Here is a 14,741-nt window from a genome sequence, read left to right as displayed (position 1 = left end):
TCACCAACTCGCTGCAGGTCCTCATTGTCCTCAGAGGCCAGTCCTTCCAGCCAAGCATTCAAGGATCGCTGTCTTGGGACAGACCCAAGCCTGTCTCCTTGTGATGTCTATGGTATTTCTATCTTGTTTGACAGTTAAAAAAAACTCAATCCTTTTTATTGTTGATAATTTGCTGTTATTTTCTTATCCCAAATATTCACTTTTATGCTTACGTTTGTTTTCATAATTTTGGATTACTTTATTAAAGAGGGCTCCCCAAATTGCACAAACTTTATTGCCCATAAAACCTGAATTTGCCCCGGTCCCCCATCTCCAAGTAGGACCAAGGTCTCCCCATCTCTACCATTCTGTTTGCCTGTTCTGCCAGGCGTCCCAGCTGGGAACATGGCGTCGGCCCCCTAACCAATCCACAAGCCTGCACTATTTGTTAAATTGAAATTGCATGCTTGACTTACTGCTGTGTGCCTGCCAACACCCCCTACCACCCACCAAATAAAAAGCTCTTAGCAATGGAATCAGTTCCTAATCACTGTGTAGAGTGAAAAGTCTCTCCCGGAGACTCTTCTGGAAGTCCCGAGAACTTTCCAGACATCTGTTAAAAGGAACAGGATTTTGGAAGCTAATTTGTTTAACTGATTCATTGATAAGAGCTCTTGAAAATGCATCTGTTTATTGGAGACACTTTGTACAAGATATAAAAATCAGTGGCAAATGTCACATTCAAGGGAAGATAAATCCGGTGAATACAGATTTCAGTAGCTGCTAATGAGGGATGTTATTTCCTCATAACCAGGCAGCCGTCTGAATCTCAGTCAAAGCAACCGGATATCCTGGTACCTAGAGAATCCCCAGGACAAAGCTGGCTTCTTTTGCCTTTTCATCCTGCTCCGTGCCAGGCTACGAAGGGAACCCACTAGGGAGACAAGTTTTACAGAGACAAGTTTACTGCAGAAAAAGTGCGGACATGCTGCTCACGGAATCCTTAAATTGGCACGTGATACACATTTTGTGGATGCTTCTTGCATCCTTACCTTCCCTTGTGAGGGGAGTCTGTTATCCCTGTGTTATAAACAAAGAGATAGGGGTAATTACCAGCCAACGAGAGCCAAGAGATGGAGGTGGGAGCTGTGCATGTATTTTGGCAGCAAAGCCCCGTGTGTGACTCCCCAGACCACATACCAGGGTCAGGATTCAGGAGCTCAGGGAAGGAGGGGCTCTGCAGCATCATTGTCTGAGAACAATTCGCTTCCTTTCCTGCCTCCTATTCCTTCGTTTCTTAGAAATTATTCACACACCTGGCTTCTCAAACGAAATAGGAACGTTTCCCATTTTCATGCCTTTGTTCAACAGACCTTTCTATGTAGCAAGCCCAAGGTCCCTAGGAAATTGTTCAAGACCATGTTCAAGTACCACCTGCTCTGATCTGCATTGAGGACCCCCTTTCGGGTTTCTGACGCCTCTTTGCTTGACAGGCTAAGACACATAAAGGCTTCAGCTGCCAGGAGGGCAGGCATCCCCATTCACCTTTGCTTCTCTGCTCTGCAGGTGCTCAGTGGCTGTGCACAGGGAGGACATCAAGCCCAGCTCTGTGTCCCACCCTCTCCCACAGAACTTGGAGGATGGAATAGGCCCTCATGACTGTAGAGACCCCAGGTGCCCACAGAGGTCACTGGCCCTTGGGGGAGACGGCTGCTCATTGGCCCACCCTCCCTTCCACCCACAGCACCCCATTTCCTGGAGTCCTGCCTGGTGCAGATTGAAGAAGGTGAAGTAGATATACCAAAGCCAAATTCTTCCCAACCCACCCACAGAAAAACCCACAAACGCAAAATGGTAAGTCCTTTCCCCTGCCTAGCTTCCAAACACTTCCATGTCTGTATCCCAGTTTTTCATTCCAATAGCGCTCTTGTGGAGTAGTCAGAGCTGTGAGCATTCCTGTTTTATAGATGAGGAAACCGAGGCTCAGAGAGGCCACCTGCTCTGGACAGGACATTCCTGTATTGTAGATGGGAAACTGAGTCTCTTCATTCTAGGCTACGTAGGCTGAGAAGACTTGGGGACACCCTAAGAGAGACAGAGAGGCTGTACTTTGACCTGCGTCGTGGTCATTCTGAAAGGCCTCTGCTGAAAGGCAGGAAGGAGAGGGGAAGTCCTAAAATGAGTTCCTGCACCCCAGGTGTCCACTCCGTGCTTTCAAAACTTGAAGGCAAGTTAGAAGTCTTGGAAATCTGCAGAAACTCTCCTGGTCCGCAAGGGGGCTCCTGTGAGCCTGGGTAAGAAGTTAAACCATGTGGAAGCCTTACCGTTGAGATCTCAGGGTTTAGACACTCTGGGCAGGAAGGGGAGGCAGAGATGCGGCCCCATCTGGCTCCCCCTCAGCCAGAACAGCTCTGAGTTGTCTGTTTTCTAGATTAGGGCATCACAGGGGGCTGTATTTGAAACAAGTTCCACCTCCCCTGGAGTGTGTGAATCTGCATCAGCAACACCCCACTCGCCAACGCCGAGGGAAAGGTGTGTAAATCTCAGGTCATAACATGGTTGACCCTCTGGTAGATCGGGGCAAAGCTATGTATGCTATGTTTGGGCTGCGGACTGGCTTTACATTTAATTTGATTGTACCTTAAAAGAGCTGGCCCTTGAAGGAGTTCACATAAAATTCAGGACTTCTGCTTTTGAAAGCTTGTCTGGCAACCCTGGGGCTGCCTTTCTGACCCACACCGGAGCCCCCTTGACAGTGCTCATGGGGTTGGTTTTTCACGGGCCTCACCCCTCCCTATGGCTCAGATCCAGCCAGCGCTGGTCACTTATGTCATCTGCCCAGCCTCTGTAGGCATCTGATTTGACCATCTCATGCACGTGTGGCTTTAAGGAAGCAGGATGTGAGTGAGAACTTGCAATCTTTGTTGCACATGGAGCTCAGGAGCCTCGGACTTGTAAAAGACTTGATCTGTGATCACGAGTGGCAGCTCTGTCTGCCAACCCTCTGATTCCTTTGAACCACCTCCTCCTCACTCAGGAAGGAAACCGTGCCAAGGGCATCTGGCTGTTTCCCTTGACCTGCCACCCAGAACAGATGCCAGTCAGTGCTGCCAGCCAGGCCCAGCTTTGGGAGTCTCAGGGTCTGCTACGTGGCCTAGCGGTTGAGGGCTGTGTTAAGGCATCCCAGGCTGGTGAGCACAAAGTTACGTTCCCAAGGTGTACCTACCAAGCCTGGGGTATGGTGTAAGCTGTACAGTAGGTAGGGGCTACTCCATGGGGTACTAAGACACTTTCCTGCACAAGGAACTCCTTTTGCCAATTGTCACCTTAGCATATTCTCTGAGTCAGGCCCTAAGAGCGCTAAAAGGGAAGGCATGATGGCTACTCATGGGGTGAGTGGTGAGAGGTAGGGGCAGGCAGAACCCTGCAATGGCAGAGTCTTCACAGGGTGGTGCCCCAGTGCTGCAGCAGATGCCTTGGACAAGAGGTCAGAGTTATTTTCTAGGGCTGGGCAGGTGGTATTTCACTAAGAGAATCCAGACTATTTACTGTCATCATCTTCCCTCCTTTCTTCCTGCAAAATTCAGCTACAAAGGCGTCTTTCTCCTCGCACCCCAAGGGTAAATGATGCCTTTCAACTGAGAGCCAGAGAGATGAGGCAGACAGAGTGAGCAGATGCGGCGGTCTCACACTGGCCTTAGTCCACCAGTCACCAGCGAGGTGAGTCACTTCAGTCATTGAGTCATGTGCCCTTTTTATGATAATGGAGCAATGACACCCCTTCTTTTGGGGCTGCTGGCTTAGCTGGTATAGTCAACAGGGACGAGCATTTTGCGTAAGTGGAAAGAGCTGTGTCAACAGCTCCTGGGAGGAGAGCGGTGGGTGTTGGAGGAGTCTGATGCTCTGGGCCATCTGGAAGGCAACGAGCAGTCAGGCTCTGCTGAAGTCCACCGCGGCGTCCAAGGCTCAGCCACCCTGCCTCCTCCATCTCCTGCCTCTCTGCATCTGTGGAGGGAAGATTGACTTTTCCCATCCTGCTCACCAAGGAGGTGGGAAATGGGAAGATCAATCCAGCCATTGTTATTAATTACCTTTCTCTCTTTAGAGTCCTTGCAAGTGTCTGCTTGTTTTCTGCTGAACAGAAGTAATCCTACTCACGCTCTGCTAACGCCTTCTTTCCTCTGAGCCTAGTGAGTGAGATTTAAATGAACAGATGAGCTCTGAAAATTTATGTGCAATGCCCACGTTCAGGACAGTGAGGGATATGCTGTCAAAGGATGTATCAAAGTCAGCTGAAGCTATAATGATTGTTTCATTATTCTTGAAAAATTGAACCATGAGGAGGCAGAGTCCAACACGGGGTTGGCCAAGGGAGGCTGGGCTGGGAACCACCTGCTCTCAGGTGAGTCACTGGCTGGACCCCGTTCTTCCAGGAGGATGTGCAGCGTATGACGAGGTCTCTAGTTTGGAAAAAGTAAAAGAGCACCCTAACTGAAGGGCAGGCAGACTCTCCTTTGAGTCTGTGCAGAAGGCCTCACACCAGAGTGGTGCAGGGTGAACAAGTCAGCAGGGACTTAGGTGGCTTTGGGCAGCTCCGGCTGTAAGGAGGAGTGAATCAGCCCCAGACACTACCCTCTGTGGTTGGGGCAAAAGTGACACAAATGACTTGGAATTGTGTTTCTAATAAGTTTCCTGGGGATGCTGATGCTGCTGGTCTGTGACCCTGTGGGCTAGACCTTTCCCTCAGAGAAGGGCAAGTTCAGCCCCCTAACACCGTCAGGCACCTTAAACCAAGCACCTTCAGGTACACAGTCTCATCATCTCGTCCGCATTCCAACAGCCTCCACTGAGCTGGAACCGAATGTAAGGGTTGAGGGCCGGGCCTGGAGCTAGTCCTTGGGTTTTGAATCCCAGCCCAAATCCCGTTTATCAGCAACATGACTTGGGTGAATTTATTCACCTCCGTGTGCCTCAGACTTCTCACGGGTAAAATGGGGGTGAGGATTAGGGTACCAGCCTCACAGAGTCAGTGTGAGGATCAGAGGCATGACTTCACGGAAAGCCCGGAGAACAGAACCTACACAGAGGGATGGTAAGAGTAACACCAGCGGCCACCACGATCACGCAATCCCTCCGCAAGCAGTAGCTCATAGCTGAACAGTTTGGGGCCGCGGATACCTCTCAGTGTGCAGGCATCAAGACCTCTAGGCTCTGCCCCAACCAGCCTCACCGGGCACATTGCCAGTAGCAAGCTTGTAAGATGTAAACCCTGTTCCCGAAGAGACAATTCTGATTCTTTATTTGTAAATCACGACGGTCATTTATTTCACTTACGATTCTAGAGGGTGGCTGGGTTCAACTGGGCAGTTCTCGCATGGAGCTCTGTTGTGCAGTGCCTTTCAGATCCTGGTTGGGACAGCTGGCTCCTGACATGGCAGCCCCAGGCTCCAAGACACGTGTCCCAGGAGAGCCTGGCAGAAGCCATGTGGCCTTTCCTGTCCCAGCCCTGAATTCATACAATATCACTTCCACCTCATTTTATACATCGAGGCGGCCACAGAAGCCCACCCAGGTTCAAGGACAGGGGGCATGGACTCCATCTGTTGGTGGACTGGTTGTCAAGGAACTTGTGGACATGTTTTAAAACCACTCTGAGGCTCTCACCCTTCCCACCCCTCTCTGCCACCACCCTCTCCCCGTGAAATGCCAGCTGCCTACCTCTGCTGCCCACATCTGTCCATTGTCCAAAGCCTCATCAAACTCCACTTTCTCCAAGATCTTCCCTGGCCACCCCCCAAGCTATTGATGGACAATCCTCCACCCCGCAAGCCTCATGAACATAATTTATTAGGGGTCATTCTTACAGATTCCAATTTTGTCATGAAAATCAAATAAACAACGACAACACCAGAAAAGCACCAGGGGGACAGGCTGGAGGCGATATCAGCATGGCCATTATGTGTCTGAGATCACACACAGGTAGCTGTCATTTTCTTCTTTTAAAATTTTCAGTATTCCAAAAACTTCTACATAGCACATCTATAACTTGTATAATCAGAAAAACATTTTTTCCCAAAAAGTAAGCTTAAAAAAATAAATGGTAAACATTTCTTGCTCTGAATTCAAAGGATTCAGCTGTTAAGCTATTAAAATCTTTGTCCTCCAAAGGAGCAAATTGTCTGAAATTCCAAAGTTCAATTCATATAAAGGTGGAAAAAATACTCCAGGAGATCAGATAGGAACAGAGAGAAGCTTCTCAGCGCGTAGATTGAAATTGGAGTAATTATGGACTTTTGTTGTGGAAGAATCATGGTTAAAAGATACCCTGGCATCAGATCTGGGCTTAGCTGTTTGTCCTTTTGTGATTTTCCATGGCTGGTACCATGAAGATCGGAGCCACATGCGCCTGGACAGGGAAGCTTTGGCTACAGGCAGTGTACAGCAGACCGCGTCGTGACGTTGGTGAAAGCAGGAAATTATGACCTGCCCTTGTGTGAAACCCACTGTGGGAGTTAATGTGTGTCTCTCTACATTTAGAAGGAGAAAGAGGGCATCCATTTCTCTGCCCAGGCAGAATGAGCTGTGGACTTTGGGGGATTTGGAGTTTGAGTCAAGCAACTACGCAAACTGTGCTAATTTGTCCAAGCTGGGTCAGTGATTCTCAGACGTTAGAGTCTAACGTTTATCACGCCTAATAATCTCTCACGGAGTTTGTTTCAAAAGGTCCATTACCAGCTCTGTGCCAGGAAATTCTGGCTCAGGGACCTGAGGTTGGGCTCCTGAATCTGCATTTGGCAATGACCTTACGGTTGATTCTTTAGGCGTTTCTCTGCTGCCCACTTACACGGAAAGGTTCGTCCTCACAGTTAGATTCAGATGCCACATCCATTGTTTCAGGCCTGCTGTGTGACAGGCATGGTGCTGGTTAATTTCATAGATTCTCCTCTACCAGCCTGTCTCAAGACTTAGGAGGCCAGTCTTCCTCTTTCCATTTCATGCATGAGAAAACCGAGGCTCAAAGCAGAGGGGAGGTGTGTCTGTGGTCTTGCAGCTGGAAGTGGCAGAGTTAAGATTTGAAGCCAGGTCAGGTGAATTTGATATCTGGAGGTTCCCGTGCTCCCCTAGAAGAATATCTCCAAGGTTCCACAATTTGTGAGTCCAACTGCTAAGGCATTGATGGCCAGATCTCTCTCTTCCCCATCTTTCCACCGTCTCAGCAACATTCCACATTCAGGAGGTGCCTTAAACTGTCCCCCATCCCCCTCACCTATGCTTCTGAGGTGCCTCTAAGAGGGGAGCCTTTTGACTTGTGTGAACAGACAAAGGGTTAAAGTAAAAGGCTTTGTTGCTGATCTCCTCCTTGGAATCAGAGGTGAAGAATCTCTCTTCTGAATTGCAGGGGTTGGGTGGTCCTGGGGAGGGTGGGGAGTGGGAGTGGTAACGGAGGAATTCAATTGTAGGCTGAGATCTGACCCTCGGAACACTCAAATCCCCCCTCCCCACACCATCGTAGAAACCCATTATCTTTCTGAGGAGTATCGTCAGAAACCAGAGACACTGCTGAACAAGAAGACAAATTTTAGGAGAGTTAGATTTCACTGGGCATGCATATTGATTAGCAATAATTTCTTTGTTCACATGGAAATGTGGCCACTAGGGAGAGGCAGGATTTTTGCAGTTCAATTTCTTAAAGGTAGCAACTTCCCTCTAGTCTTCCGCAGACACTGAGAATGAATATATTAACATTTTAACTGGGGCCCAGGGAAAGGGAACATGCTTTGACTATCACCTAACAATGCTGCTGTGTTGTTGACGCTGATGGAACCCAGGTCACTTCTTGGGAGCTGAATCTAGAATGGCAATTTGTGAAGTCAACTGATCTAGTGAAAAAGTGCACCCCTCCAAAACATTAGCTATTGTAGAGGGTACCAGGCTTATCTTCCCACAGGAGGGTCATCTTGGGAGCTAAATAGCCTACTCTTGATGGAGAGGATGCCCTCCCATGCCCTCCAGGGACCTAAGGCTTGCGGCTGTTCTCAAGCTCACTGCTGTGCCAGCCTAGACTGTGCTCTCTCTCATACAATGAACCAACTCTAAAGTCTCATTGTCTCTGGTGTCCTAGGCAGCCCAACCTGGGCACAGCCATGTTCTCTCAGGCCTAGTAGCGATGCATCAAGATAGCCTGCATCTGATGTGGAGAATCCTGGGGCATGTTTGCCTGCACAGGGGTCATTTCTATAGATGTTCTTATGGCTTACAGGAGAGGCGGGGGAAAGGGTAAGGAGAGAAAGAAGAGACACTTTCAGGAGTTTTGCCACCACATTACTCTTCCGGCTTAAAACTCCTCAATATCCTCCCATTATCTACAGTAACCTAACTAGACCATTTCCTAAGCCAACCCCAGGCAGTTGTAGAAGAGGATTCTGAAGCCTGGTTCTGGCTCCATGGGAAGGAGTATCATGATTGATCAGCAATGTCTGCTCTGGGCAAGAGAGGGAGGTGGGGCACATGTATGCCATTTCTTTGCAGTTTTCTAGAACACAGGGAGCTCCGTCTGAGCCAAGAAGTCAGGGTAGCTGGAGGGAACTGGATATGATGATAAAGGCCACTTGTCAGCTATTAATGTCAGCCTCTAAATAACAAACAGGTGTCAGTACACTTGCCACCTCTGGTCAACTCGTGGTAGCCACTTGGGCATGGAGATTCATGTCTATGGAAAGGACATTGTATTTCAGTCACCCATGTCTGCTGCCAGCCCGGGTTACAGGAGTGGCAGCACAATTCCCTGTCTTTCTTTTTTTGAATTTTTTTTTTTTTTTGGTAGAGACAGGGTCTTACTATGTTGCCCAGGCTGGAGTGCAGTGGCACAATCAGAGTTCACTGCAGCCTTGAACTCCTGGGCTCAAGGGATCCTCCTGTCTCAGCTTCCCAAGCAGCTGAGACTACAGGCAAGCACCACCATGCCTGGCTAATTTTTTAAACAATTTTTTGTGGAGATAAGGTCTCACTATGTTGCCCAGTCTGGTCTCAAACTCCTGGCTTCAAGCGATTCTCCTGCCTTGGCCTCCCAAAGTGCTGAGCCACTGTGCCCATCCTTGATTCCTTGTCTTTCTGACCCTGCTCCAATCTCAGGGGAACTCGGCTCTTTTTCATCATGCCAAGCTAAGGACAGGGATAGAATGCCATTTTGGAGTCTGTGGGATTCTAATGGGACAAGGTCACCAGGAGTCGGATCTTTTAGAGAAAGGATACAAAACTCCTGTAAAGACAGAGCATAAACTCTGTAGTGAATATGAAATCTATGCCTTGAGGCTGTTTACTGAGACCCCAGGGTCACACCTTCTGTCAGTGGGAAATCTGAGAGTTCGAATTTAAATGAGAAAGGTTCCTTTCTTTTTATTCCCCTGTCTGGGCCTGAGGGCCAGGGTGGTGATGTGGCCATGAGCAGAGGGCCAGGAAGGCATCTGCTCTGCTTTCAGACTAGACCTGAGTGAGGGCTAGAAGCAGAACTGGGCACTGGGCTGGCAAGTGGGCAGGGCACCAGCAAAGGGGCCTGAAGCCCAGCAGAATAAACACCAGAGGATGCTCATGGGTGTGGAAGCTTCTGTGCTGCAGGGGAATTCCAGTGATGGGCTGGGGATTCTTGGGTCAGGTATCCCAGTTTAATCCTTCCCATCCATGATACTGGTTTCCTTTTACCGGCTGAATGTGTTTTTCCAGGGGTTTCCACCTGGGGGGACCTGAAGCATCACAGTCACTGGGACACAGCAGGGACCCTTCTTGGAATTCCCAGCCCTAGAGACACATGTTGGACGACACACAGCGGAAATCTACAGAGCACTGAGGCCCATAATGAAGCAAAAGGAACAGACTCTGGAAGGGAATGGTTTACAAGGACGGTTTGTAAAACACCTATTAGGTGCCAAGCGCTCACACGCATCAGCTGTGAGTCCCACAGCAACCCAGCAAGGAAGGTGATGCTGCCCTAAGTGACAAACGGGGAAGCTGAGTCTCAGAGGCACTGAGGAGCGTCCAGGAGGTAACTGACACAGCCGTCACGGCTTACAGAGGGGCCAGTACACGGATCATCTCACTCCGTGGAACTGCTCACCACAAATAATTGTAACTACGTTTTTTTAATGCTACATTTTTTTTTCTGGCCACATATAAAGGTCAGAAATTTGCTATAATTTTTCACATTTATTTGGGTTAGAGACATACTATGTTCTATGCATTACTTGTGTGCTGTTCAAAAATCATAAATAGTATTACTGGGAAAACTGATTGAGAAAAAATCCTTTGGAACAAGAATATATAAATGCAATGATTGCACAGAATAAATAAACAGCTTACCCACAATTTCTCTTTTGGATAAATGTAAAGTCATTAGTTTCAGAACAGTTTTCCCAAGGAGGTAAGATTTTGCTTTTCCTCCCTAATGCCTCCTCAGAGCTGGTACATAACTTATGCCTAGCCATCCCTGAAAAGGACTTTATATCAAAGATATTTTTCCCTGAGCAACCCCATACAATAGGGACAACATAGTTGAGAAGAACATGGGCTTCAAAACGAGGCGACCCCTGCTCAGAATCCTAATTTTCCTATCTCAGTTAACCTTGGGTCATTCAAGTTGCTTCTCTGATCATTAATTTCCTCATCAGGAAAATGGGGTTAATAATCCTGAGAATTAAATGATGGAATGTATAAAATGCTTAGGATAGACTAAGTGCCTAATAAATGGAACTGATTTTTAGGTATTGATGGTTCCGGGGTTTTACAAATAAGAGAACTGAAGATCAAAAAGGTGGCTTGCTTAAGGTCATCTGACTAGTGGCAGAGCTGGGACTAAACGCTGATCTGTCCCCCACAAATGCCAGCGTTCCTTCTCCTCTGATGTCCACAAGGCAACTGATATTCACAGTTGAGTTGTCAAGAAACACACAAATTCCCATTCATTGATTCCCAGCAGCCGATTGTAGGAAGCATGTAATGTGCTTTAGAAATATTTCTATCCAAAACAGTTCTAAATGTTGTCACCTTTAATAGCCAATGTAAGTTATCTAAAAAATGCACTGACATGGACCAGTTCCAGAGCCTTCAATGCCCAAATTCAGAGTCGCTATGATCTTCTTCTGCATCAGAACTTATTAGCAACATTAACCTCAGTCTTGGAACCATGTCAGTTTTATAAACACTGTTCTTTCTATTGTGGAAAGACAGGATAGTTTAAGGACATTTTCCTTGATATCATTTCATTTTCTATTTAAGTCATGAAAATAGGATTGAATTTGTGTAATATTACACACAAACTACCTTAGGGTTGTAGATTTTTAGTCTGTGCTATAATAGTGTGTCCTGATAGTGTAAATATTTGTTGGAGAAAGATTAACTAGCAAGGCAGTATATTCAGAATGGCTGCCTCTTTCATTAACCCTGTAAGGAAAGAAACTGGAAAGATATGCAATTCTGTAAATCACAATTTATAAGCAAGTGGCAGCAATTAAACGTCTAGTTGAGCTAGTTTCTTTTTTTAGGTCCATTAAAGTTTATATTATTTTTTAAATAACTCCTTTTCTGCCATAGCTTTATTTTAAATCTGCATCTTAAACATGTAAGGGCCAGAAATTTGCTCTAAGTTTTCACATTTATTTGGGTTAGAGACACATTATACTCTATGCATTCATTACTTGTGTGCTGTTCAAAAATCACAAATAGTATTACTGGGAAAATTGATTGGGAAATGAATCCTTTGGAACAAGAATATATGAATGCAATGATTACACAGAATAAATAAACAGCTTACCCACAATTTCTCTTCTGGATAAATATAAAGTCATTAGTTTCAGAACAGTTTTCCCAAGGAGGTAAGATTTTGCTTTTTCTCCCTAATGCCTCCTCAAAGTTGGTACATATCTTATGCTGAGCCATCCCTGAAAAGGTAGCTTTAATCAAAACCCGATCTATAAATCACCTTTAAAGCCTTGGATGTTTGGCTTTATGAAGTCTTAAACACACTTTGCAGGTCCACAAAAACCATAAATCAGATTAGTACAGTTCCTCTCCAGAGGTGGCTTAATGAGGGAGAGAAGTACAGAAGACTCCAACCCCAGAGCCGGGGGCTACACCCCCTAGTTCACAGGACATATATTTTATGGAAAAGGGTAAGGTTGTATCACAGTGTCAAGTCAGAAACTCAAATCCTCTGATCAGAATCAGGGTAGGACTGAGAAGAACCTGCTGGCCACGCACGAGTGGGTTAGAATGGAACTTCTCCCCACGAAGGCAGCACGGGCTTCGATGGGGTATTTTTCCTGGCTTCCGAACCACATCTGACAAGCCACTGCGGCCCTATTGCACCGCCAGTGTCTGGACTTTCTAACAGTTTCCTTTCCAGAACTTTCCCTGCGGGCATGGAGACTCTTACCAAATTCGGCTCCATAATACTTGCCCCAAAATTAGAACCCAGGATCATTCTCCACGCCTCCACTGATACGGAAAAATACATGAAAGCGTGGATTAGGGCCTTTGCCACAGATAAGAACAAAATCCAACGGAGACTTGACGTTTCTTTAGAAGGGCTGCCACCAACTGAACTTTTCCCAGAAGTTACATCGGTGCTGACCTTCATCAGTTACATTGAGAAAAAATCTGTTCTATGTGACCGTCGGCCACAGGAGACGGCATTTTGGGCACTGAACTTGACGAGAAGGACTTTCTAACTTTGATTCAGTTTCAACTTACACTCCCCCAGCCCCTCCATGGCAAAGAGCCCGGGCCCCCCAATGGGGAGGTGAGGCTCAGAGCAGCGGGGGTGCCCGGGCGCAGCGCACACTCTCCGGTGTCCGAGCCCCGAGCCCCGAGCCCCGCAGTGGACTTCCGTGCGGCGCGCACCGAGGCTGCCGTCACCTGCCGCGCGGTCCGGCCCTCCCCGCCGACCCAGGCGCGCCCCGGGCGCATCGCCGCCGAGGAGGGCACCGGCCAGGGTGTCCACGCGGGTCCCCTCGCGGCCGCGGCGGGGCTCGGCCCGACTTCAGCGAGCAGATCCTCCACCCGCGGCCGCTGACCCGCGCGACGCCCCGGCGGCACCGACGATGCTCCGCAGGCGCCGCGGCGGCGGGTCCCGGGAAGCTCCCGCGGTCCTTACCTGGCGAGGCCCGTCCGGGGCGCTCCCGGGGTCCTGGCTGGGCCGGCGCCGAGCCCAGGGCGACCGCGGATCGCTGGCTGCGGCGTTCCCGTCTCCGGGGCGCGGGCGCGCGGGGCGCGAGGGGCGCTGCCGAGGCTCCGCGGGAGCGGCCGGGCTGCGGCTGAGTCAGCGCCCCGGCGGCGCGGGCGAGCCCGGGACGGCAGCCGAGGGGGGCTCTGAGCGGAGCCGCGGCCGCCCTGGCATTTTAAAGGCGAGGCAGCTGGACGCTGTTCAAGCGGAAACGCAGAGAGAAACTTCAGCCCCCGGGGCAGAGCGTTGGCAGCGCGGGGCGGGGGCCCGAGAGCTCCTTGCGGGCGCGCAGACCAATTGGGCTCTTCTAATACGCTCTGTAAATGCATTTTTTTTTTTCAGAGATTCCCTTTACAGTTAAAAAAAAAAAAAATCCCCTAAACAACAACGACAACCAAACCGTCTCAAAGCCTCCTCCTGCAGTAAGCTATAGCAAGCCAAGCGCTTCCGTTAAAGTTAGGGCAAGGGAAGGGCGGGTTTGGGACGTCTGGTCCATGCAGTTAGACAAGGGAAGGAAATAAGGCGTAAAAATACTGAAGTTGTGCCTTTGTTAAAAATAAATATATTATACGTGTGTGTGTATATGTGTATATATAATATATACGTGAAGCGGGAGAAAAATGATTAGTATTTGCAGCGGATGTGACTGTGTAGTTGGAAAGTGCTAACTGAAGACTGGGTGACATAATAGCCTTTGCAAATAATTGGCAGGCTACAAAATAAACATGCCAAATGTACAGTGTTCTTGTGCACTTACTAACCAGTTTGAAAGGCAAATAAAAATCCCATTCTCACTAATAGCCAAACCACAGTAGCTAGGAAAATAAACTTATCATGAAATGTGGGAAAAAAAAAAAAAAAAAACTTTCTCTACTGGGGGACTGGAGAAGACTTGAATCTATTATGACACACGACTTATTCTTGGACAAGAAGAAGTAAATATTGTAATCCTATCATGTCCTCTTTATCTGTCAATTCTGTGTCATCTCTATCAAGTTCCAAGTAGAATTTTCTTTTTAACGTGACATGATTCTTGGCGTCATGTGGAAGAATAAAGAGTACAGGCAACAAAATATTGGCAAGAAAGAGCACAAGGGAAGCTAACCCTGCTGGATAGTAAAAAGAAGAAATGCTTGCACGCATAAATGAATAAATACATAAATAAAATACACTGAGTGCTTACTATTTAAGGACGTGCTCTACATGGATTAATGCATTTTCTGCATCACAACAACCCTGAGATGCAGGTACTGATGCTGCTGCCATTTTCAGATAGCAAATGGAAGCCCAATAGTGTATCACGTCCAAGGTCACACAGGTAGGTGTGGGGGATCAGGGGCTTGATGCAGGCCTTTTGCCTGCAGAAACTATGCATCTATGTGCTTAAACTCCATCACACGACACTCCTGTGTCACAAAGCAAAAATCAGCACATTACTGGTCTGGCCATGACCTTCAATGGAATGGAATGAAGAGCCCAGAATTAGAATTACATGAGAAACTGTGGTGTTTAAGGGGCACTTCATGTTAATCAGATAAACGGTTTGTTT

At 47.9% G+C, this 14,741-nt stretch overlaps 1 protein-coding gene across 2 annotated transcripts in view; it reads right to left on the bottom strand.

Moving 5' to 3' along the window:
- Window positions 1–13,921, bottom strand: part of CTXND1 (cortexin domain containing 1) — a 36,103-nt gene extending 22,182 nt beyond the window's left edge. The window contains exon 1 of one of the 2 annotated variants that reach the window (XM_032263814.1): window positions 13,124–13,921. In XM_032263814.1, the coding sequence (XP_032119705.1) occupies window positions 13,124–13,521 (398 nt within the window). In that variant the 5' untranslated portion in view covers window positions 13,522–13,921. The remainder of the gene's footprint in view (window positions 1–13,123) is intronic. The other variant, XM_032263815.1, reaches the window with a different exon arrangement.
- Between the last annotated feature and the right edge of the window lie 820 nt (window positions 13,922–14,741).

The sequence above is a fragment of the Sapajus apella genome, unplaced genomic scaffold (assembly GCF_009761245.1).
Source record: "Sapajus apella isolate SASKATOON/1434 unplaced genomic scaffold, GSC_monkey_1.0 scaffold139, whole genome shotgun sequence".
In the NCBI taxonomy this organism is placed as follows: Eukaryota; Metazoa; Chordata; class Mammalia; order Primates; family Cebidae; genus Sapajus; species Sapajus apella.
Note: the sequence above shows the minus strand (reverse complement) of the source record. Positions and strands in the feature narration are given on the sequence as shown.